Source organism: Coregonus lavaretus (assembly GCF_964263955.1).
Source record: "Coregonus lavaretus genome assembly, chromosome: 36".
NCBI classification, from domain to species: Eukaryota; Metazoa; Chordata; class Actinopteri; order Salmoniformes; family Salmonidae; genus Coregonus; species Coregonus lavaretus.
The window spans coordinates 16248434-16273842 of record NC_140023.1 but is presented as its reverse complement, the minus strand read 5'-3'; the positions used below and the strand labels follow the sequence as shown (position 1 = coordinate 16273842).

The following is a 25409-nucleotide window of genomic DNA, read 5'->3' as shown; positions in this document are numbered from 1 at the left end:
AGAAGTAACTTATTTTGTCATACAGCCTGAAACCATTAACCAACATTTATTTTCCATTAAATTAAGTTGAATTGAGTTGTTAAGTGGGATAAACAATTTTAATAATGGATGTAAAATATTTGTTATGGAAATATGAAATTCCTTGAAACCCAAGTTCTAAGAAAATGCTGAAATAGCCCTCAAATGCGCCTTCATGCATTCACTCCAGAAAGCCATGCTATCCTGGCCCATTTCAATGCACTAGCCGAGAGCCAATTGAAAGTTATGTCTTTATCAAGTACCCTCTCTAAGCCCCTCTGATTGGTGTTTATAGGCTGCTCTGCACAAATAAGATCCTGTGTGTCCAGGATACAGGATGGGATCTGTGGGAGGGAACACAGGCAAATGTGCAGTTTGAAAGGAGGAACTCAAAGAAAATCAACAAGGACAAGAAAATAAAAAGGCAGCATCTGATGAGAGAGGTGATATTGGGAAAAGAACGCCACCTTGATGGGTGGAAGCAGAGGGAGGAAAGGGCATATTGGGTATCCAGTTTCAACCCTGTACCACAAGACAAGATATTATTATTGTGTAAAGACACTTTTATTTTTAGCTGTGAGGGAGCAGAGACCAAAAAAGGTTTACTTTTTCCCTGTTGGATACTTCATGCACTCTGCAGTATCAGAACCAATAGAGGGTTTGTTGCGGTGGCCATCCCTGCAGAGTACAATGACTATTCACAGCACCATGGGGATGACAGGAACCAGGGGAGACAAGGGGAGGGGGTGATGCAAGCAAATTAGTCATAGCCAGATAGTGACACATTCAACAACTAGGCCTAATTTGAGTTTACCTTCTTCATGTTGGCACCCACAAAACTTTTGGCCTCCTCTTTAAATTGGGGTAGTCTGGAAGAAAAAGGGAAAATAGATGTCAATTATCTGACAAATACATTCATTAATGTAGGTATGTGATAAATGGTCCTATCCTCTCCTCCCTCTGTGTTGAGCCCCTGTGCCTTCTCAACCTCTACCGTCAATTCAAGGTAATTCATTCATCAGCCACCGTGAGGTGACATGAAAACCTGATATCCACACAGTCATTTCTGTCCATTTGCAGAGGATATTTAAAGATGAGTCACTTTCATTTCAACCTGCACACTGAATATGCAGAGCGAGAGCACAGATGGCTTTAAGCCCTAGCAAACTTTGTGACGCCAAGGGAAGTAGCTACTTGCATAACACCGTTTAGACTAACATGGCGACTACTCTGAATGTTCATAAAGACCACACTGAAAAAAAATCTGTATTGTGTAACCTCGTATGTCAATATCCAAGCAGGGACAAAGAACCCTGAAATTGTTGTTCATCTTAGCTGAAATAATATGAAATCTCTCAAAGGCTTGCAGACAGTAGAAGAGAAACAGCTGGTGTACAAGTTGACAATTGCTTAACAAAAGTACTTTTTTGAACTAACCAAAATTCCATGAAAATAATCATGAACAGAGAGAGAGAACAATGCTTATGAGGCACTAGGCTGACAGAAGCAATCTGTCTTGGAGGGCCCTACATCTTCTTTCCGGACCCAGATGATGAGCTTCTCAGTGGCTTGATTAGATGAGCTGTGCAGCGTAATGTTCTGTATTCATCACACATTGTCTGAGCGCCCTGTGCTCTGTAGATTCTTGGGCTTTGCGGCGAATGAGATGTCACTGGCTGTCTCACACACACACATATATACACACACACACACAGGGGGAGACGGGCCCCTGACGTTAACTCCCGCGTTAATAGAGTGTTGTCTTGCAAGCTCGATTATTGGATGATCTGTGGGTTCAACAGATTAACATCCCTAATACTTTCAGCAGGCAATCTAAGCCTCCTCCTGAGCACTCGATGAGATCCGCTGCTCATTATGCCCAAGGCGCTCACATCTTTATTATGGACGAGCCGTGGACAAGAGGGGGGCTGGCCAGCCAATAAAGACGCCGACAAATGAGGGCTGTGATAGTGTGTGTGTGTGTGTGGTGTTATAGGCATCCTCAAGGTACTTGCATGTTGTGAAAAGGGATGTTCTAGTAATAGGCCTACATCTTTTTACCACGGACATAGATGCCTCCTTTTACTGCAATGGCTGTCATTATTTTCCATTTCAATATCCAACAACCAATAAACAGAGCTGTAAGAAATATGATAACAAGCTGGTACAGTGCGTAACACAACTCCCAGCACCGACACAAATGGACTAAGAACGTGCTGATGGTGACTTGGTGATATCAACTGGCTTTATTGTGAAAGACAACACCATGTTTTTTAACAAATCCTGCATCAAATAGCCTCGTCTGAGATCCACGCGCCTCCAAGACAGAATTACACCATTACTTTATATTGAGCTCTGTTTGTTCTTGCGGTTGCGAGGGGGAGGCGTAATACATTTAGAGAATGAGACTACTCTATTCTGGATGATTTTCTGATCATTTCTGGCAGGGATTAATGGCCATTCTAATTCTGTGTGTGTGTTTATGGGGGAGACGCTCCGCTTCATCTATATGCAGATCATACAGTCTGGCGCTCTGCAGGCTCATCCCCTCGTCTGTGAGACGATGTGACTGGAAGTCTAATGTACGGGAGCTGAGGGAGCGATGTGTTGCCACCCTATGCTAAATGTCAGTAGAAAAACATGTTATTGCATTAGTGAACCAGTGACCTCTGAATGCAGAGGAAAATTAAGACGCAAAGTGTTGCTGAGGATGTTAAATGTATTTAATGATAATTCCTATTGAGGCTTCCAAGGCATCACCAATAGATGGTAAACTGACTTTAGTATAAAAAACTTGAATGATTATCATTGGTGCTTTAACATCAGTGGTGTAGTGGAGGAAATACGCAGTGGGCATTGCGTATACTCACTTCTTAATCCCCACTGATTCGTATCAAAGTGGAGACATATGCCTATCAATTATTTAGTACAATAGAAAAATCATGCACAAAGTAGCTAACACAAACGCAAAGCACGTGAAATATATTCACGTGCGCTACACACATACCGGTAGCCTAGTTTCAGTGGAATATAATCTGTGTGCAGCAAGAGCACGCAGCTCTCAACTGGTTGTTGCATTGAGCAGCTCACAGAAGAACGACATTGGTAGCCGGTACGGTAGGTGGAAAAGACGTTTCAACTTATATCTACCAGTAAATGCTAATAACTAAGGCAACAATGTGTATGCAAACAAGGTATTGAAAAAGTTTGGTCCGAAGTCTTGGTTGAATCTTTGCGATGCGCAATTCAGTCATCATGGGCTGTTTGAATGAAAATGTCTAAAGGATTTCCCCAAAAACCTTCCCAAATGTAATGTTGACTGAAGTAAGCCTACCCTGTCAAAATTATATTGTGATGATTTGTATCAATCGGGAGGGCATTTCTTTTGCAAACTCTGCCATCACATGTAGGATATTGTACAGTACCTAAAAAAGTGTCTCCTGATGTGGTTTAAGAATTGTTGTAGACTTAGAACATAATAAAAAAGTTTGATTTTGAGAGTGAAACCCTGATAAATCTATAGGAAAACAAACGTTGTTTTCACACAGGGCCCCTTCCTTTGCCGGGAAGGCCGTTTGGGAATTCTGTGGCAAAATTAGAGTATACCCACTTCTCTAGGTACCACTACACTACAGTTTACCATTGTTGTTTACAAAAACATTGGTTCGCAGGTCTGATGACAAGGACAGGGATTTTCATTTGGAGTTTAAATTTACTAAATTATCTTCAAATGAAAAAGTCCCATACTTGTATAATTAAACAGATTTGCAATTTACACAGAGCACAGTGAAGTAAGCCCTAATTCTACACCTTTCCCTCCCAGTGGTTTCTGGGTAGGTGCTCTAATCCAATAACCTAATAGAAATGGGTCTTTATAGACAAACGGGAAGTTAATTTCCTGAAGGTTTCCAGTCCCAGTGATTGCGCTTGTCACACACACATCCACCCCACCCCACCCCCGTTACCTGGAGAACAGCAGCTGCACCATGTCCACCAGTGTGTGTTCGGCTGATTTCCTCAGGAGCTCTGTGGAGAGGGCAAAACAAACAGGGCAGGTGCCATTAGAGCCCGGAGGACAAGAGGAGAGAGGCCAGGCTGGGACCTCTTGTCTGTATGTGTTTGGCCAGGATTAGGAGGGTGTTCTGTTAATGCACATCTCAGGGACTGGGGGAGGGGTAAAGGGTGTTAGTTCACTAAGGGCTGAAGGTCTGGAGGGGTGAGAGTTGGAGTTGAGCGGGAGAGCTCATCATAATGTTAGGCTGGTGTGATGGAGGACCCGAGGCCATGGAAGCTTAACGTAGGAATCGGGTTCATATCTTTATTTTTTCCCTGGAAAAGCTTCATAAAATACAGCTTAGAGTGCCTTTCTAGCAAAGCATGTGGACTAGAAGCAGTTCTAGGAGAATTACAGAGATAGAGAACTCACCGCTGAGGCGCATCTCGAAGCAGATGCGGAAACACGACTGCATGATCTCGCACACAGACTCGTTGGTCAGGTGGGCTCCTACGGGCGTGAGCAGCAAAGTCCTCAGGACCTGTCACGGCAGACAGTGTGTGTGTACGTGTGAGTGTGTGCGTAACATTCAGGGTGGCCATCTCAGTTCTACATGGGCTTTTACGAGGTATCATGAAGTAAATGTTCGACTTCAAAAAGGGTATTCATGCATGTAACACACTTGCATACATTTTCAAATGACAACCCATCCCCCATATAGTGCCGTGTCATACTATGACAGCGCACTACTGTAAACAGGGAATAGGGTGACATTTGAAATAAACATGTTTGATTAATCATTTTCTGCTGTAAGATTACCTGTAGGATTTTCATGAGCACTACTTCATCGCTGGCGGGATCTGTCCCTACGAATCTGGCGTGTGTGACGGCGTCCGCCATGTTCTCGATGGCCTCCGCTGCTGCCTCATGGTTAGCATCTGCACAGGACAGACAACAAGAAGTCCGCTGTCATCATCATCTTTTTCAGCAGACATTTGATAAACAGCTCATTTCATACACTGCTCTCCTGAGTGGCGCCTCCTGAGTGGCGCAGTGGTCTAAGGCACTGCATCGCAGTGCTAACTGTGCCACTAGAGATCCTGGTTCGAATCCAGGCTCTGTCGCAGCCGGCCGCGACCGGGAGACCCATGGGCGGCGCACAATTGGCCCAGCGTCGTCCAGGGTAGGGGAGGGAATGGCCGGCAGGGATGTAGCTCAGTTGATAGAGAATGGCGTTTGCAACGTCAGGGTTGTGGGTTCGATTCCCACGGGGGGGGGGGGCAGTATAAAAAAAAGATATGTATTCACTAACTGTAAGTCGCTCTGGATAAGAGCGTCTGCTAAATGACTAAAATGTAAATGTAATTCAAGTTGCCAAGCTTCCCTCACAACTATTTAGCTGAATTAAAGTGACAACTCCATCTGAAGCTGTGTGAGAGGCACATTACCCTATTCAAATATGGATAGCATTGTCCTTCAAAACAAGATAGAACGGAGAAAGGGAAAGAGAGAGTGTTGCAGTATCCCCTGCATGGAGGCCAGTTCAAAGCAGGCAGGTCGAGGACAGTATTATTGAGAGGAATGCACATTGATATTATCCTCTTTTTAACAGATGCCAGCACTGTGCAACAAGCCAACCTGTGAAACGTTTGATGTTCACGAAATCCTCATGTGTCCTTTAACCTGGAGACATTGTTTTCCAGACCAACTAAACCACAAATCTGCTCCAATATGACCAGAGGACACATTTTGGTCAATTGAAACAATTGAATCATTAAAATGGCTAAAAAGCCAAGTAAAATACCATTCTAAGGCAAGAGGGGAAACTAAACTATCTAGGAGTGAATCAATACATGAACGCATGTTTGATGCCGAGACAGCTGCTGTCAAAGAGATAATGCAGCGAGAACGCAGGTTTTCTGACAAGTGATAGCACTGCATGATTGGACTGTTGATCCAATAAGTCTTACACATCTCATGGTCACACACACACACACCAATATAGCCGGTCAATCCAGAAGGTCCTTCAAAGCCTGGAGATCTAATCACCAGATGTGGCCTTTTGTGGGTACTGCTGGCCAATTGGCTGTCAAGGCAATGGGAGCCAGTGTTTTGAAACCCAACCGGGGCCAGATAGCAGCCTGGAGCCAGCATGTTTTTCTTTCCCATCGCTCTTAAAGGAGCATTTCATTAACTAGGCCTAATAAGTGCAGAGCATACTAGGGGAAGGAGTGGGATAATAAGTGAAAGCTTTTCCAGGTAGCGCCATGACGCCACACAACATTCCATCTATTGACAGAAACAATAGGAGGGGTTTAGGCGGGGGAGGAGGAGGGGGAGAGGTTTAGCCTGGTGCCACTCATCCCACCGACCGTCAATAATCGCTGTCATTAGCAAAATGAAGAGGGAGAAGTGACTTTCCAGTTGAGATGCTTAGCGAATGAGTGTGTGTAAAGACTTGGAGCATTTGTCAATGCTGTGAGAATGAGTGAATGATACGAGTCACCGAGTTCGCCAAGAAACGGTGGAACGCGTTTAGCAGAGTGAAACTGAGTAATGCCAACGTCCCTCAAGAGGCGAGGGCGACAACAACCGTGGAAGTTGCGCTGAAAACGTCTCATCCCACCACAGAAACTGGAGCTACGGGCTATCCAGCAGAATGTCAGAAGTGATATAGAATACTAATCCCTCTTGGCAGAGTCTACAGAGGATGGCCTAAGGAGGGGAGGACCATTGTTAAAATAACACCAGAGACTGGCTGTGTGTGGAGCAAAATGTTTGTGTGTGTGTGTGTGTGGTTGTAGAGGGGCTGGAAATGCTGACTTGTAGTAAGAAGTTCAAAATAACTCTCCCATATTCAAAAGAACTGCCGAGTGAAAGAGAGGAGAGTGGCTTTCAGAATGTCACACACATTAACTCCACGTACTATACAACGACCAATACATCTCCTCAAACAAAACAAAAGGACTGGTGCTCTCCCCTGGTCTAAGTCAAGTCAGGTTTGCTCACTTGTTCCCCTTCTGAGTGCCACTACAACCCATTGTCAGACAGCCCCAGGTAACATTTTAATAAAATACCTCTATCAGATCTCCAAATGTTGCAATAATAGTTTCGCTGCATTCAAAGTTTACTTTACTGGCCTTTAGGTAAAACAAATGTGAAGTCCTATAAATGCCTATATGATGTAAACACATAAAAAAAACAGTGTGATATTTTACGCCTCTCTTTTAAGCGGGTAATGATGGCAAAAGCTCAGTTGAGCCATCCTATGAGCCCTATAAGGCTGGTGTGGCCATGGCTGCTTTCCACAGGCTGAGTGGAGCTGCCTCTGGGCTCTGAGGGATGTGGTTGAGGAGCGGAGAGGAGAAGAGAGGGGTAGGGATTGGGATGTCTGTCAGTAGAAGGGCTTAGGCCAGCAGTCCCTCCGTGCCAGCAGACCTCAGGCCACAGATTGAGCGGAATTAGCCCTCACTAAATGAAATTAAATGTCTCCCTCTTTTCTTCTCTTCTCCTCCGGACCCCCCAGGGTGACAGAGGGGGTCAGGCAGGGCCCATTGCAAACAGGGGAAGGGAGACATGGGGACAAAGGGACGACGCGAGGGGGAACATGTTCAGTGACACACAGGGTTAAAGGAACAGGGCTACATGCTGTGGTGTGGTTCTCCTGAGAGGAGCCTCGGAGGGGATATTAAGTAATGTGTGCAAACTTGCACTGAGCCCTCTTCACCACGTTGCAGGCACGGGAGACAGCAGAGGTCTGTAATCATTCAAAGACAAAGAAAAACCACTACGTCTATACAAGAAAGCAGACCGACTAAGAGCGATGTATTTAGCATGCCACCAGTGGCCACATTATCCCTGTTATTAACATGTTTTGGCAATTGGACTTTTCAGTCGTGATACTATTAAACAACTATTTTCTTTGTTGCCCTATATACTGTATAGTGAAAAACTCAGTGAATCCATCCCTACTCAATGTAAGCTGATGTTGAGAAATTAAATGAGAGATTCTATTTAGTGTTAGTTTTACCATACATCTAATGTGAAAAAATATAAATTATTACAAATTCCCATAAAAGAAATGATCAGAAACGAGTGACGGACCAGTAAATCTGAACATCATCTTTGCCACTGCAGCCAGCAGATGGCAGTGTTTATCAGGATCAGCCCTCTGCCTGTCTTTGTATCAGTAATTCACTACCAACAGAAGTTATTTTAAACCTCTTACCTCAACTACCCCACTTGTACAACGGAGTGACAAATGGACAATTGAGTAAAAATTACTTTATTTGAGATGTTTCCTTTGGCTGGGGTTTTGAAAGCAAGATGCATTTTCCCAAAGTTTTGATAGATGGAGTAGGCCTACATGTGCAGTACTAATGCATGCTACTTGACATATCTTTAGCTAATATAGACAGCCAGCTCTCATAAATGTCTGAACTACAGAGGGATAATAAGCTGACATTTCACTGGAGATAATCAGAATAAACTGGTGGCGCAGTCTCATTAGTATAAAAGCCCATTGACTCTGAAAGGTCATTCATTCAATCTCACATTACACTATGAACATGATACAGACCGTCTGTTGTTCACCTGGTTATTAAGGTAACATGTTGCTCTCTGACTTGGCAGTCAATTCAAAACGACTAGCTACTGGCACTTCCTCTAAATGACCGTGTCGTAAGTACCAGAAAACAACCTGGGTAGTATTAGGAACTATTTGGGCTGAAATGGTAATTAAGCCGTGTAATTTGGCACTACTTACTGGCCAATCAACGAGACCTCAGAACCAACTTGATTACCTGCCTTTGTTCTTATCTGAGATTCTAAGTAGATATTATAGTAGTGAAGTGAATAAGTTATTCTAGTGAATAATGTTAATATCTAAATTGATTACAATTATAAATCAATTTCAGTAGGTTACAACCTTTTCAGGAAGGCTTAGAATGTATCTATTTAATTTAATCAAAGCTCTAGAATTTATTTTACAATTTAAATCATAATACTTTATAGATAAAATCTCTGTCGCAACTCTGATTTCGCATTTCAGTAAAACGTTTCCAAGTATTTAACTACAGCTCCACTACATTTACTGTACGGTAATATGCAGTTGAAAAACGAATGTATTGATGTACAGAGACCAATACAACCAGTACCTCATAACCATTATCAGTTTCTTAATATATCCAACGACCGCTCGCTGTGTGAGCAGACTAAGATGGAGGCTAGGGGAAAAAGATGCCGTTGACTTCAGTGTGTTAACAACCTGGGAAAGACCTCACAGCATTTGAGGAACACGGGTTGAATTCAAACGGAGGGTAATTTCTGAGCGTGTCATATCTTTCTCTTCATTCTGCGCTGGAGGGCCATTGTCTTGAGGGCCGCTGGGTCACGTTGCCATGGTTACCTGTCCCTTTCAACCCCACTGATGAGGTGTGTGTGTGGGGAAGGGGGGGGGGGGGGGGGTTATAGGATTAGGAAGCAGGCGTTGGGTTTGGAGTGACGGACAGCGGCTACGGACAGCGGCTCTGGAAGCCGGGGAGTGATTTGTGAGGGGGTGATCTGTGATGGTGTGTGCTTGTGAGTGTTGTGCGTGTGAGTGAGGTGCGTGTGGTGTGTGTGTGTGCAGTCTGTGTGTGTGTGTGCGTTCATGCGTGCGTGTGTCTAGATTCAGTTTGCCAGGTATTCTAAGGGCTTGTGGGATCAGTCAGAAAAAGACAACTACGGTACACCTCAAGACACATGCCAATAGCAATGGTCATGGAGCTGAAATCAAATTACACAGCCTACCCTTCAAATATGTTTTATTAACTGAATATTGGACAACGTAACAGCTGAATGATAAAAATACAGCTCAATAAAAACAACATGTTCAGGACAGGGATGCGATAAATTATGGTGTTATTCAATGTCACAACGGAGCTTATTTAGTTTAGAGAGAGGTTGCAGCTGTTTCAACGGACAGAGATGTACTGTAACATTTATTCAACCCCTGCTATTTAGAATAACATCTGGTGATGCATGCTTATTTAACACTTTTAACAACAACTGGCGGACGCCTGCCATATTTCCATGATGATGCTAGCAAGGACAGGCTGTGCCATTTGTGTGGTGAAAAAAAAGTATATTTAGGAATTGATAGTGAGAACCCGTCATTATTGGTATGCCTAAAGCCAGAGGGAGTCCATGATGACAGTTCTCACAGATTGACAAAAGTGTTTTCCCAATATTCATTTAGCAGTGGCGCAATGTCGCTGCTATATCGTTACCGCCACTCCAAAAATAAAATATACAGTACCAGACAAAGGTTTGGACACGCCTTCCTACACATTCAAGGGTTTTTCCTTATTTTCTACATTGTAGAATAATAGTGAAGACATCAAAACTAGGAAATAACACAAAGTGTTAAACAAATCAAAATATATTTTATATTTGACATTCTTCAAAATAGCCACCCTTTGCCTTGATGACAGCTTTGCACACTCTTGGCATTCTCTCAACCAGCTTCACCTGGAATGCTTTTCCAACAGTCTTGAAGGAGTTCCCACATGCTGAGCACTTGTTGGCTGCTTTTCCTTCACTCTGTGGTCTGACTCATCCCAAACCATCTCAATTGGGTTGAGGTCGGGGGATTGTGGAGGCCAGGTCATCTGATGCAGCACTCCAGCACTCTCCTTCTTGGTAAGATAGCCCTTACACAGCCTGGAGGTGTGTTGGGTCATTGTCCTGTTGAAAAACAAATGATAGTCCCACTAAGCCCAAATCAGATGGGATGGCGTATCGCTGCAGAATGCTGTGGTAGCCATGCTGGTTAAGTGTGCCTTCAATTCTAAATAAATCACAGACAGTGTCACCAGCAAAGCACCCCCACACCATAACACCTCGTCCTCCATGCTTTACGGTGGGAAATACACATGCAGAGATCATCCGTTCACCTACACCGCGTCTCACAAAGACACGGCAGTTGGAACCAAAAATCTCCAATTTGGACTCCAGACCAAAGGACACATTTCCACCGGTCTAATGTCCATTGCTCGTGTTTCTTAGCCCAAGCAGGTCTCGTCTTCTTATTGGTGTCCTTTAGTAGTCGTTTCTTTGCAGCAATTCGACCATGAAGGCCTGATTCACACAGTCCCCTCTGAACAGTTGATGTTGAGATGTGTCTGTTACTTGAACTTTGTGAAGCATTTATTTGGGCTGCAATTTCTGAGGCTGGTAACTCTAATGAACGTATCCTCTGCAGCAGAGGTAACTCTGGGTCTTCCATTCCTGTGGTGGTCCTCATGAGAGCCAGTTTCATCATAGCGCTTGATGGTTTTTGTGACTGCACTTGAAGAAACTTTCAAAGTTCTTGAACTTTTCCGTATTGACTGACCTTCCTGTCTTAAAGTAATGATGGACTGTCGTTTCTCTTTGCTTATTTGAGCTGTTCTTGCCTTAATATGGACTTGGTCTTTTACCAAATAGGGCTATCTTCTGTATACCACCCCTACCTTGTCACAACACAACTGATTGGCTCAAACGCATTAAGTTTAAATTAACTTTTAACAAGGCACACCTGTTAATTTAAATGCATTCCAGGTGACTACCTCATGAAGCTGGTTGAGAGAATGCCAAGAGTGTGCAAAGCTGTCATCAAGGCAAAGGGTGGCTACTTTGAAGAACCTCAAATTTAAAATATATTTTGATTTGTTTAACACTTTTTTGTTTACTACATGATTCCATATGCGTTATTTTATAGTATTGATGTCTTCATTATTATTCTACAATGTAGAAAATAGTAAAAATTAAGAAAAACCCTGGACTGAGTAGGTGTGTCCAAACTTTTGACTGGTACTGTATATTTTTTTATATTTTTACCGAGACGCGCTTTTAAAAGGATAGTGCGAGATTTCAGCAATTAAGGCCTTTTTCTACTTACCCAGAGTCAAATGAACTCACGGAGACAATGTTTATGTCACTGCGTGCAGATTGAAGGAAGTTGCTAACTAGCGTTAGCGCAATGACTGGAAGTCATGCTGGCTGTTCCCAGAGAGTTCCAGTCATTGTGCTAACACTAGTTAGCCATGGCTCATGAAACTACCTTCAACTTCCTTGAAACTGCACGTAGACATAAAAACTATGAGTTCATCTGACTCTGTGTAAGTGGAAAAAGCAAACAGAGCGAGCAGTGGCTACTCATCTCCGTACAGTGCAGTTCCTCCTCATATCCCTATCAGTTATATTTCAGATGGTGTCAACATTATATAATTTTAATGCATTTTGGAGTAGAATGTCCATTCAAAAAGTCACAAGAAGTGACCTACACTGTCGTTCTACAAAAAAAAAAAAAAACACCCAGGGGAGACCCCCCCGCTACGTTTGCCACCACTGCTGATAAAGAAATTATAGGGGAAACACTGACAATATAACCAACTCACCTTCTTCATGGAAAGCTGTCTTTTAAGAACAATGTAGTGGTCCCACACATAAATCTATGTCAGTGTTACATTACTTACCATATTTAGGCTAAATAACTGACATAAGACCTTACAGTGTCATCTGTGTATGTATCATCAATGCTTACCAATTGGACAACAGTGGGGTTTTTTGCCCTGACCTGTCGGTCTGTTTGTATGAGGACAGCTCTGCTGCTCACCTATGAGGCCATAGGACAGGAACTTGTTGACAGAGGTGAGGGCCAGGCCTGTGATTGGTCCGGTGGTGTCTTCAGACCGTACCACCTCCAGGAAGGGCCGCAGGAATACGTTGGGCTCCACATCTGACAGCTCTGTGGAGACAGAGAGAGAGGACAGGTCAGTCAACATATTCAACCCTGAACACTGATACTGCATACAGGACACCATCACCTGGCGAGAGAGCTGTGTGTGGCTAGAAGGGGTAGGTCAGTCAACACTCACAATTAACCAACACTGGATACAAACAGCTTTAAATGTATTGATAGGTTTGTGCTTGGTGGATCAATTAAAACCATACCCGTAAAAAAAAAAATATATATATATATATTACATTACATGATTAGACAGCAGTGTACTGTATCAAATAGATTTGTCTTTCTTTTTTCAGTGTTACAGATCACATGGTCTGGTCTCTACTATTGAGCAATATTTTTCCCAATATCTTAATGCTCTCAGATATCTTCCCTGATCATGGCAGCGGCATCTTCAAATCCCAAGTGTGGGATGTCTCGGTAGGGCCTTAGCCCTCAGTTCTGCTGTTGTGCACAAACATCCAGAACAGAGTGGTCAACAGCAGCGTGAGTACTTTTCTCTGCCTTTAATATGCTTTGCTCTCTATAAAGGTCTGTGTAAACAGCTCTGGTGCCCCAGGGCAGATCAATGGGGAATTAGCTGCTCAGGAGGTTGTAACCTTCTCCCACTGCTGCAGCACAGTAAGAGATGAGAACAACATGGAGCGAAGTGTGTGTGTGTGTGTGTGTGTGTGTGTGTGTGTGTGTGTGTGTGTGTGTGAGAGAGAAAGACAGAGAGAGTGAGAGGCATTCAAGAGCCGCCTCTTATTCACCTTGGCAGCGCACGGTATCTTATTACAACTCAATTTCCAAAAGCTTTTTTTTAAGGCAGCTGTGTAGGATGTGGGATTTAGCATTAATGAAAATGACTGGAGAGTGACTGGGCTTGGTGTCGGGGTGAGGGTTGCTGGTGGCTCAGTGGGGTCACAGCGACTGGAAGAAATCCCATAACGACCGACCACAGTGTTTGTATGTTTACATATTCCATGACAATGACAAAACATATGCCCAAAAGACATTGAGTGAAAGACAATGAACAAGCGTATCCTAAAGCCCCCACAAGAGGCAGATTGTGGTGTATAAATTAAGGACTAAAGTCGGGTTACACCAAAGACAACAAAACACAGCTGGAGAGGAAGATGCTCCAAATATTCCTCTTAATCAATTCACAGAAAAACAAAGATCACTTTGCGTCTTTCGCACTGGGAAACCACCTCGGTCCAATCCGAGGAGGCTTGGGTAACCGCTCCCTCTGAGGGTAACCCAGAGAAAGAGTTGGGGGTCGAGAGGGGCTGCAAAATACAAACCAGGTAAAACAACAAACGGGCAAATTAGTGGAGTCACGAACGCCGTTTGGAGTGTTGTAGAAATACTGCTTGCCATAGCAATACCACACGGATTAGGCTTCCTCTAGAGCAGCTACTCTAAACTCGAAAAAACTACTTGTGACTTCAAAGGCTGAGACGAGCCTCAACCAATTTCCAAGATTGCACGTGACCACCGCGCATTAGCTTGTGATATCCAATATCCCCGCGGCTTGTTTGGAAATGAAATATTTAATAATTTGGAAATTTCCACACTCCTTCATCGGACGCCAGGATGCTCTTACGGACTTGCTTCTGAAAGTAAATCTTCTCCCGCTTGCATTTTATTTTTCTTCATTTTTTTTTGGGGGGGGGGGGGGGGGGGATCTGATGTTTTCTTTGTATTCTCCATGAAAACCTTCAATACTCCGTTGATGGAGAAGTTCCATTTGGTATAAATTTTGCCACAATGCTGAAGTACCTGCCTGAACAATGGTCTCAAAGAACCACAAGGTCACCTGAACGCTGCTGAAAAGTAATTTCCCCCCATCAGATATCAAGGCAGAAATAACAAAAACAAACTTAAAAGAAGAGGTTGTGTAAACTCCAAAAAGAGAAGGCGACCTCAGTTGTGTTTCTATCAATCATTCCATCAGCTCTTAGAAACTTTTAAAGGAGGGGGCTTAGTATCCATTACTTTACAGTTGGGAGAGGAGAAGGGAACGGGGGAGGAGGGTGCTCAAATGAATCCGTCAATAGGAGGCTGATAAAGACTTCATCAGAAGCGATCACCCTGTAAGTGCCACGGCTACGTCTCAAAGACCCTCAAATTGGAGAACTAAATTGTGTTGTATTGATCTGGCTGGCCATCGGTGAGTAGGGGCCAGTCCATCAGACAGCTCTCTTCTGGCAGGCCAGCCCAATCTTCTTAAATAAAGTCTAAATATAGCTCTGTACTTCAGCTCAATCTCCAGGGCATGTGAAGTGAAATAAATAAAGACGGCCACGGTGAGACAATCACACCATAACCAGGTTGACCTCTGGCTGACATTGGCCAATATAAAAAGGGGATTCAAGTCCCTCACCCATCCATGTATAACCTATTGCCTCCCAACTGTGTGTGTGCGTGCGCGTTAAATATCAGCCACATTAAATACGTTTGGCATAATAGATTTTACCATTGTTTAAGTCCTATTTGTCAAATACAAAAATGTACAGCTAGAACATTTTTCAGAGGCTGGCAGAGGACATTTGGCCATGTTGGAACCATAGCCCCAGTGTTTCCACTGCATTCATTTAGCTGTGGCTCTGCGCCAAGTCAAAATCATTGCCGCGACAGGCCAGAAAAATATGCAACATGAACAAATATTTCTGCCGAGGCGCACTTTGAACGTGCTAAAACAGTCCACATTTACTTTTCCTCTGCAAATAAAACAAGTAATGAATAGAAAAATCAGACAACCCCAAAGTAGAACAGCTTATTTATTTACCTAGTCGGCTTGTTGTTGTGTGTTCTATTCAAGATAAATATTCCTCTCGAGACACATTCAAGTTACGAGTGCCATAGGGAGGGAAACATGCATTCTGACAAGCAGTCAATGCACAACAATTCTTGCAATCTCAGGGAAAACAGAAGTTCTAATGGCCTTTGTTAAAAAGGGGGATCCCAGCTTTGAATTCCTTCTTTATTTATTTCTCAACTCCTAAATATGCACGAACTGAACCATTTTAAACCCTGAGTTTTGAGCAGTGGCATGGTTGCTGTGAGTGCATTGGGGAGAGTGGGGCTAAATGTAACATGGGTCAATTGGTGGGTAACTTAGGGTAAAACGCCTACCTACATACATATATTTTGGGGGAGTGACTTAAAGTAGTGGCAACCAGGGAAAGTGTTGGGGGGGTGGAAATTGTGACATGAAGTGGTTTCTGTGAGAAGTACAGGCAGGGGGCGTATTACCCCGGGTGGCAGAATACCTCAAGTTACCCTAATATTGTATTCACTCTGTTTAGGCAAGTTTTTTGGGCCATAAAATTCATCAATAGTATGCAAACTAGTTAAAAGATCACATTTGGGATCTAGCTAATGATTAGCCCAATAGGGCGGCAGGTAGCTTAGTGGTTAAGAGCGTTGTGCCAGTAACCGAAAGGTCGCTGGTTCTAGTCCCCGGGCCGACTAGATGAAAAATCTGTCGATGTGCCCTTGAGCAAGGCACTTAACCCTAATTGCTCATGTAAGTCGCTCTGGATAAGAGCGTCTGCTAAATGACTAAAAAATGTAAGTAATGTAGGTTAAATGCAGAAAGGCAACCGCATGCTTCAGCCTATTTATTTATAGACACTATGCTGCATCAGTTGGGCTACAGGTGATAATACTTATTGCTAATCGCATACCTGACAATATCGACCATGCATAGGCTATATGCATGGTCCAATATGTAAAAATCATTTTAACAAATAATTTTACCAATATGTTATTTCGCTCATTTCTGGAGGTGGAAATTATATTTTAGATGGTGTCAGCATTATTTTATTTTCATTCATTTTGGAGTAGAAAGTCCTTTTAAAAAGTAACCATAACTGAGTTTCTCAGTCCTTCTACATAAAAACCACACTGCCTGGTGTGTGCTGCCATGTGTGGCCTACCTCTGCAAACGACCACAGCAGAGACAGGGAGAGCCTGAACCTTTGCCCCCAGGAGAGCACCTCAGTCCACGCCATCTAACATATGCACATCCATTGGCAGTGGAGCCGAAAGGGCTTAAAACAGGAATACTAGGAGGGACGAGGAGCTGTGCGCCAACTGTAAAACTGGCACTGTAATGTAGACTCCAGTAGAAGATATTCACAAGACCACTAAGAGAATGTCTTGATAAACATTCATATCAGTTTTTGTTTTCTTTAATGTATCAGTCTACCTGTTTGTTGCTGATTTCTTATGGTGAATCATACTGTATATGGTGAAGTCAAGTAGAAAAACTGCTATGCTTTATCAGCAGAGTGCAGCGCAAAATCAAGGCAGAACTTTATCTCTGAGAGGGCTGCTTCAGAAGTGAAGACAGTGAAAATAGCACACACACAGGCAACTACAATATCGATTTAATACAGTCAAATTGTGAAAATTATGATAATGCCCTTTTAGTGTAAGAGCTGTTTGAAAAGACCACCTGAAATTTCAGCCTGTTTTGGAGGGATGGAGTTTTGGCCTTCCATGGTGACATCACCGTGCATTCCAAACCTCTCTGCCAATAACCGCTAATTTCCAGTTTCCCCCCTCCCCTCTCAGACCACTTCCAGACAGTCCTACAAAATTCTTGCTTGAGAAATTGCCCTTTGCTATGAAGCTATTTGTATATTTTTTACAATTTTAATTGAAAACAATCACAGTTAGGTACTTAATTCTTACCCAGAAATTATTTGAAATTGAAATTTAAAAAAATAGGCTGCATTGGACCTTTAAACAAATAAATACATTGGTTATCATCTAAAGAAAATTACAAAAAAGTTACACGATTCTGCCACAGAATCAAAATAACATAGCCTAAAACGTATGCTTTACGGCTACACAGCACAGCAAACTGATAGGACATCCATATCACATTGCCATGAGAATTGCTGTGTTAAAGGAAAAATCCACTCAAAACCTAATATGCGAGAAAAATGTTTGTGAAAAAATGTTTCATTTTGGCTTTATAATAAGGTTGGTAGCAACATAGAAAATCGTTGTGGAAACCTGTTTCAGCTCAAATCGACTACAAAATCCACAATGCAATGCTCTCTCTATGGGCTGGCTGGCTAGGTAGCTAGCAAACGTAGCTACACAACAATACCAAAGACAATATCAGCATGTAAAGTAGTTAGCTATAAAATCGCCTAAACAAACTGCACTATCAATTTAGGAGTCTACAATCTCACCATGTTCAACCTTCAGATCGATGTGCCTCACGGAGTCTGACATTCGCAACAGAGGAGATGGGAAACGTTGCCCATGCTACGTCAATGGACCGCGCGGTGCATTCTGGGCGATTCTGGGTCAAGGAGAGCTCTCCAAGGAGTGAATAGGAGTCTATTGGGCGCTAGCTCAAAAACAGAACATTAGCACAAATTTCGACAAAATACAACTATTTTCTGAGATGTAAGATAATTAACTTGCTATCTGTAATATCGTATAGCTTTGGAATCGTGACATTAAGTACTTTCGAGGAAAATAGGCACGTTTCTCGACATATACACTGACTTTGAGATGGGATTGCGTGACGATTAGCAGCATGACAACGTGAACGCGATTAGTCGACAGTCTACTGGTTGGGGCGTTATACGTTCCTTCATTCATCGGATTTCTATCTCCTTTCTATAAAATCTCTGGCAACTGCACCCTGGACTAAAGACGCAGACAAATAGGAAAAAGTTGCTACATCCTCCGTTAAATTACAAATGTATCGAGGTAGGAATATCGCAAAAATATGATAAATGGCTCATTCAAGAGAAGACATCCTCCCGAGTTATGACATCGGCCAGTATTGAAATCTGACCTGCATGATAGACGTTTTCGAGCTAAAAGTCGTATTCCTATTAACTTCCAGTGTAGTGAGAGCGACTATCACAGTTCTACGTCACACGGACAGATTTTAGCCTACTTGAACACCAATAACTCAGATATACCTGAAAACATTAAATGACCCAGGGAAATCGACAGAACATCAATCAAAAATGCACAAAAACAATATAACAATCAACATGGGGTGAACATTTCCTTTAACACTTTGGGAATAGGTATTTGTTCATGATTTTAATATCCAACTTCACAGTGTATAAAACATCAACTCAGAGCTCCAATAGCCATCATATCCAGTTTCATTAATTGTGCTAGATTTCCCCCTTGTTGTGCATGCAACTGAACCAACAAAGATAAATCTGAATTCCATGAGAACTAAGCATTTCGCTCTACAAACACAAAGCCAATTTTCCAAAACGTGTGTGTGTGAGTGAGAGAGTGCACGCGAGAGAGAGACAGGCGGGGGGAGGGAGGGGGACAGCTATTCAGAGCAGCACATGATTACAACACCAGCAATACAAACACTGCTTGACTGTGGGCACTGGGGCTGGCAGCCCCTTTGTATTTGCTTAATTTAATCACAAAAGGATGAATAACTTAATTTGTCAGACTGCTGTGTCACATATTTTATACAATCACACAGGCTTGGTGCCCTCTGCCCAGTCTAAAACAGGACCCTCTCCACCTTTCCTTTAAGACCCTCTCTGTTAGTCACTGACAACTCTCCCCAATTAAAAGCATTTTTTATTCATTTAAAATATTTGTACTTACACAAATGTATCTGTTTAGAAGCAAAAAAAGTTATAAAGTAACAATGGTTAAATGTGGAAAACTGAAGACTATGACTGTATTGCGCAGACTTGAGAGAAAATGCATACTGTACATTCTAAAGGAAGTAGGATACGGAGAGTTGCCAATGGTTCCTGTTTGTGAATGGGAGAGGAGAGAGCCAAAAACGTGAAGTGAAGAATGTGTGTATGATATGTGCTAGATTTATGACATGGGCATTGTACACATTCTGCTCTTCCCCTCCATGTCCTGACATTTTAAGACTCTTGGCTCCACAGTTAAAAATGTTCATTTCATGTTACGCCTTTCATGAGCTGAACAGGACCGTTGTGTGCGTGTGTGTGTGTGTGTGCGTGCGTGCATGTGTATGAGCACGCTCATATTGTAGAGCATGCCCTGCACACAACACAACCGGAGGCTAATGTGCCCTCACAGTAACAGACAGAGGGAGAAAAATAAATGTGCAACAGCAGACCTGTCAAATCCCTGAGGTTCTACTACCACACACACTCCAATTCAGACACAGTCCACGATCTCACAGTGAAAATTACCTCAAAACAAAATGACACCATGGGGTGCGTGAGGGAGGAGGGGGGGTTGAGGTGTGTGGGGAGGGGGGGGGGTTAGTCTCCCCCGTGACCGGCGCAGCGGCCTAAAACCAAACACTGATGGTTATTGATCTGGAGCTCCGCTCCTGGAATTAGAGTCAGGGGCCTTCCAGCGGCCAGCTCTTAATGCTGGGGGAGAGGGGACGTTTTAACAAGGCCAGTAAGGCTAAATGAAATCCAGGGAGAATTTTCATCTCGCGCCGGCAAGTCCTGGACGACAGTCTTATCCATCTGTCGGGAGAAGTTTGATGCATGTCAACTTGGCAAGCCCTCCCTCCTTCCATTCCCCCCCCCCCCCCCCCTTCTCTTGAAGGAAATTGGCACTTGTCGAAAGGGGGCAATTAGGATGTAACAATGTTATGAAACTCCATATGGTTGTTTCGTCCAACCCGCAGCGGTATTTTATACATGCTTTGAACAATGCCTCGGCACAACCTAAACAGCCAATTTAAAAGCCCCAGAGAAATTAAAACTTTTCCAAGTCCTTCGGAAATAACTCGCTTTTGCAGGGCTACAACAGGAGTGTTTTCTAGTGGGGAATGGAATATAGTTTGCATTTGTATATATACACACACCTTGTCTTAGGTTGCTTAGGGGCCAGCTAAGGTAAGATAGAGCCAATATTGTGAGAATAAGGACGAATGGAAGTGGCCTTCATTTCAAGTGTTTTCAATTAGGACCAAAGGGCTCCTTAACAGCTTCTACCCCCAAGCCATAAGACTGCTGAACAATTAATCAAATGGCCACCCGGACTATTTACATGGACCCCCCCCCCCCCCCCATTTGTTTTCACACTGCTGCTAACCGCTGTCTATTATCTATGTATAGTCACTTTACTCCTACCTACATGTACAAATTACCTCGACTAACCTGTATCCCTGCACATTGACTCGGTACCGGTACCCCCTGTATATAGCCTCGTTATTGATATTTTATTGTGTTACTTTTTATTATTTTTTACTTTAGTTTATTTGGTAAATATTTTCTTAACTCTTTCTTGAACTGCATTGTTGGTTAAGGGCTTGTAAGTTAGCATTTCACGGTAAGGTCTACACCTGTTGTATTTGGCGCATTTGACAAATAAAGTTAGATTTTATTTTATTTGCTACCATAGTGTTAATCAATTATTTTCACAGAAAATCAATAATTTGTTATGAGGCAGATCTACAGTAGGAATTCCAGCATTTTCTCAATTGCAACAGAAATGTTTAGCATATTTGCCAAAGTATTGTCCACACTAGTCGTAGCGCCAATACTTCAGAGATTAGTTAAATCATTTCTTGCCTATATGGAAGCTAGGTGAATTGCAACATTCAAAACAAATCTCCCCCTCCCCTGCATCCCATTTCCCAGGTGGACACTCGCGCTTGAGCCTTTTACTTTTGGTCTGGTCAACCAGCTTCAAAACAGCTGGAAAAACAATATGTTTTGTTATAGAAAATATATTTCACAGCGATTTAGATGGTACAATGATTCCTTACACTATTCAGTGCTTGTTTTCTCACATCAACTGAAATTGAGCAAACAGTGTAGAATTTTAGCAACCAGGAAATGGCAGAGTGATTTCTACATTGGCCACTTGGACCTGATTTACACTAGATAACACCGCCACAAAGTCAAAACAGCTTTCCCATTTTGACAACAGATGCCGCTCCGGCGGGAGATATCAATAGGCGAATATCACAGCCAATCACAACACTGGCGGGTATGTAATACTGTGAAACACTATCATTCCACTATTACTGCAGATATATTATTTCTGAAATTACAACGCAAAAATTCAAAAAAATCCTGTGTAGAACCTTAAACAACAAAGTTGGCCAATATATATAAAATGTTTCTCTGATATTAACAAGAGGCTTGTTGCAGTATTTGCTGTAAACTCTTGGATTCAAAGGGAACCCTCAGTCATGCTGCCCATTTTAAACACATCGACTACTGTAGGTCTTAACCACCAACATGGTTATTGTGAACAGAGAAGTCAAAGCATGTGATTATTATTATCATCTAGTCTAGAGGGAAACCCTTTGTGCCTGGTGGTGGCTTTGTGTCACTGCTTGCCTACTTGTCCCCTCACTGCTGGCTGGGGACAGAGGTGGAGGCACACAGTTTGAGTGTGCATAAATGTGTGTGTGTGTGTGTGTGTGTGTGTCCGTGCGTGCATAGGGGGCTGCGAAAGAGACCGCACAGCATAAACTTTCATTCACACAGATAAACAAGAGGCCTGTATGGTCTCCTAATCCAGGCAGTCTTTCATGCGCTCTCCTCCTCTTCATAATCGCTCAATCACTCTTTCAGCAGGTCACTGAAACGGAGGGCCGCTGGCCACCAAGGATTTGTTTGCCACACCTTGGGACAGATTAAAAAAGGCAGTGCTAAAGACCAAACACATACACACAGTCTGGCAAGCACCGCTGAACCACGGGGATCTGTTGAAACTGCCCTCTGGACTTATAACGACCACAAACAAGAGAGGACCTCGCTAGGAAATACCCCTGTTTATACACTACCAGTCCAAAGTTTGGACACACCTACTCATTCAAGGGTTTTTCTTTATTTTTACTATTTTTTACATTGTAGAATAATAGTGAAGACATCAAAACTATGAAATAACACATATGGAATCATGTAGTAACCAAAAAAGTGTTAAACAAATCAAAATATGTTTTATATTTGAGATTCTTCAAATAGCCACCATTTGCCTTGATGACAGCTTTGCACACTCTTGGCATTGGAGGGGCATACAGCTACGGTAAGCCAGGCAGTGGACAAAGGCTTGAGGAATGTGGGCTACTAATTAAACCACACTATTCCATCATCAATCAAGCCCTAACCTCATATGTATACTCAAATAAAGTTGTATTGCCATTAGTTTAGGCTAAACAACCAAAAATACCCATGTTCTCAGATGACCTGTAGCTAAAATACTCTTAAACAGATAAACTCAGCTCTGCTGATATAAAAATGGAAACAACAAAAATAATGCCCTGCCAACCGCATTCAAAAAGCATGACTTCATTAGTAAACCTTCCCGGCCCAGGGAACCGGCGCTGCGCTGCCTTGCACCTGTTATCCTGTACATAAAATGTATTTTCTATGCTGCATACTTTGCACAGAAGGCGTATTATTCCAGCCGAGGGCTGGCCAGGCCCCTGCGTCCAGTTAATGTGTTTCACAGCCTGCCGTCGCCACTATGATGGATGGACATACTTTACACTCAATCAACTTATAAATAACGGATGTTTTATCATGCTGAATTAAAACATTTGAGAGAAAGAGGTGGAAGGTAGGATGAAGGACATCGAGTTCAGTTCCTGTGTGTGTGTGTCTCTGTCATTCACTGTATTGATTGTGTAATAAAGGCTCCAAAACTCATGAAAAGATTCCTTAAGTCCAACGTTTTAAGGTCTCGCGACACATCTCATTTCAAATGGATTATCTTAAACCGTTTTCTCCCAATGACATACCTCAAGGCAAATACGGCCCACATTATCTAATCCAATTCAATCCATTTTATTTCTAAGTGCTTGCGCAGTCATAGCTGCCCTTCAGACGAGGTGGCCTGGTATTATCACTTCTATTTCCAGAAAAACAAACAGAGAGCAACACAGAATTTCCATCCGATCCTTTGACCATGAACCCTTGCCGATCCTGGTGCGAATCATGGGAAAGACGTGGGGGGGTGAGGGTGAGGAACAAGGAAAGGATGGGGTTTGAATGGGGGTGGGAGTCGGGACGGGGGCAGGATGGGGCTCTCTGTTTGGTACAGTAAGGGGTTAAGCTGCAGATGGCGGTCAGCTCGGCAGGATAAATCGGCACACATGCTCCGGCTCGGACTAGATTTCACACCCATCCTGATGAGTACTACCATCCACAACTGCATGGAAAGAATGAGGGGTGGAGAGAGATGGAGAAAGAGAGAGAAAGACAGGGGGGAGGGGACTCCCCTCTTTTTCACCTGCTGCATTCCTTCAGCTCCCAACTAATGGCATTCCCTGGGGTCTGAAGGAATCCTGCAACCACGCACTGTAGATTTAGACAACAGGCCCTGGCTACTGTGTTAGCAAGACACAATACTCACCGTCACACAGGAGCATACTGAATCAGAGACCGCCTGGAATTCAGCCGAGCAGTGTGGACTCACAGAGACCTATGCTTTTTAAATGAGGAGTGCTGTTGAATAAGAGCATCTTTCAAAGGCTTTATTTTGAACTCGCTTCTATTCTGAAATCAGTCCTGTACTTCTCTTTTCCATTTCACATCAGTGGCAAAGAGAGAGTTTGATTATCTTAATAAATATTCTCTACTGTGCCAAAAACTGCCATTTAAAAAAAGATTATGATAAAACCATCAATGATGACAACCTCGAAATACATTGTGTCAATCTTTTTGGTCTGTTCTCAAAAGATGCATCGCTTTGTAAAAGGCATAGCCTACATTTAGCCTGTTAGCTCTACTGGAGGAAACAAATGATTTACCTGCTGTTTAGTGAAAATCTGAGCAAGATGAACTGATTAGAGGAAAAGGACCAGTGATCTAATACAAGCATTGCAATCTCTCAAACTTCTCACTCCCCTTTACTCTTTATCTCACTTTTCCTCTCCCTCTTTCTCAGTCCATAAAGGTAGAATTTAGGGCTAGAGTATAAATCTAACACCCCAAGTGAAGGAAGCAGTAGCCAGTGAATGTTTAGGACAGAGGAGTACACTGTAGAGGAGTTGCGGCATGACAAGAAAACCTACTGTCTGCCAGCATGAGCCCTTCAAGGTGCCATTACACAGTCAGAGCTCTGGCTGCTCTCCAGATAGAATTCCCAAGGACTACTGTTGAATTATCTCCAGAGCATGGAAACTTCCTCTGCCACCTTGACATTACTGGAAGGACCAGCTGTGCTTCTGCTGCTGTGCTCACACAACGGAGCAATGGGTAAACCATGAATGAATGGGTGGATAAATCACCACAAAGAATACATTCTAATACTGGATCTACAAGAGGTCTTGCGTGTTATGCCTAAACTATGATCGTTAAGCTATATGGTCATCATTTTAGAAGGTAAAGGATTTAGTTTTTTCCTATTCACGTCAGTGTGTTTAAAGATGTCAACTCTCTTCAGGAAAATATATGCAAGGTGTTGGGCACTGAGCAAATCTGGAAATATGTTTACAAAATCTTTGAAATAACTAGTGTGGGCTTTGATTTATCAATAGCGAAAGCGTTACCTTAAAGTCTGACCAAAGATTCTAATTGTCACCCCTATTAAAAGTCACTATTTCAGCTGCAGGTAAAACAGACTGTGGGGATTTGTAACAGAGACAACATGCAGGAAAATATGATTCAATGGAAAGGCCAGTCATCCTTTCATCCCCCTGCCCAGTCATTTGAATGTACCATTCAG

The 25409-nt window shown here is 42.9% G+C and overlaps 1 protein-coding gene across 3 annotated transcripts in view; it reads right to left on the bottom strand.

Moving 5' to 3' along the window:
* The window catches only part of LOC311110629 (Golgi-specific brefeldin A-resistance guanine nucleotide exchange factor 1-like), an 86595-nt gene that overhangs the window by 29342 nt on the left and 31844 nt on the right, over window positions 1-25409 (bottom strand). For all 3 annotated transcript variants that reach the window (XM_084153160.1, XM_084153161.1, XM_084153162.1), the window contains exons 4-8: window positions 12651-12782; window positions 4832-4950; window positions 4445-4553; window positions 3984-4044; window positions 833-887 (exon numbers count right to left, since the gene is read on the bottom strand). In XM_084153160.1, coding sequence (XP_084009286.1) covers window positions 833-887; window positions 3984-4044; window positions 4445-4553; window positions 4832-4950; window positions 12651-12782 — 476 coding nt within the window. The remainder of the gene's footprint in view (window positions 1-832; window positions 888-3983; window positions 4045-4444; window positions 4554-4831; window positions 4951-12650; window positions 12783-25409) is intronic.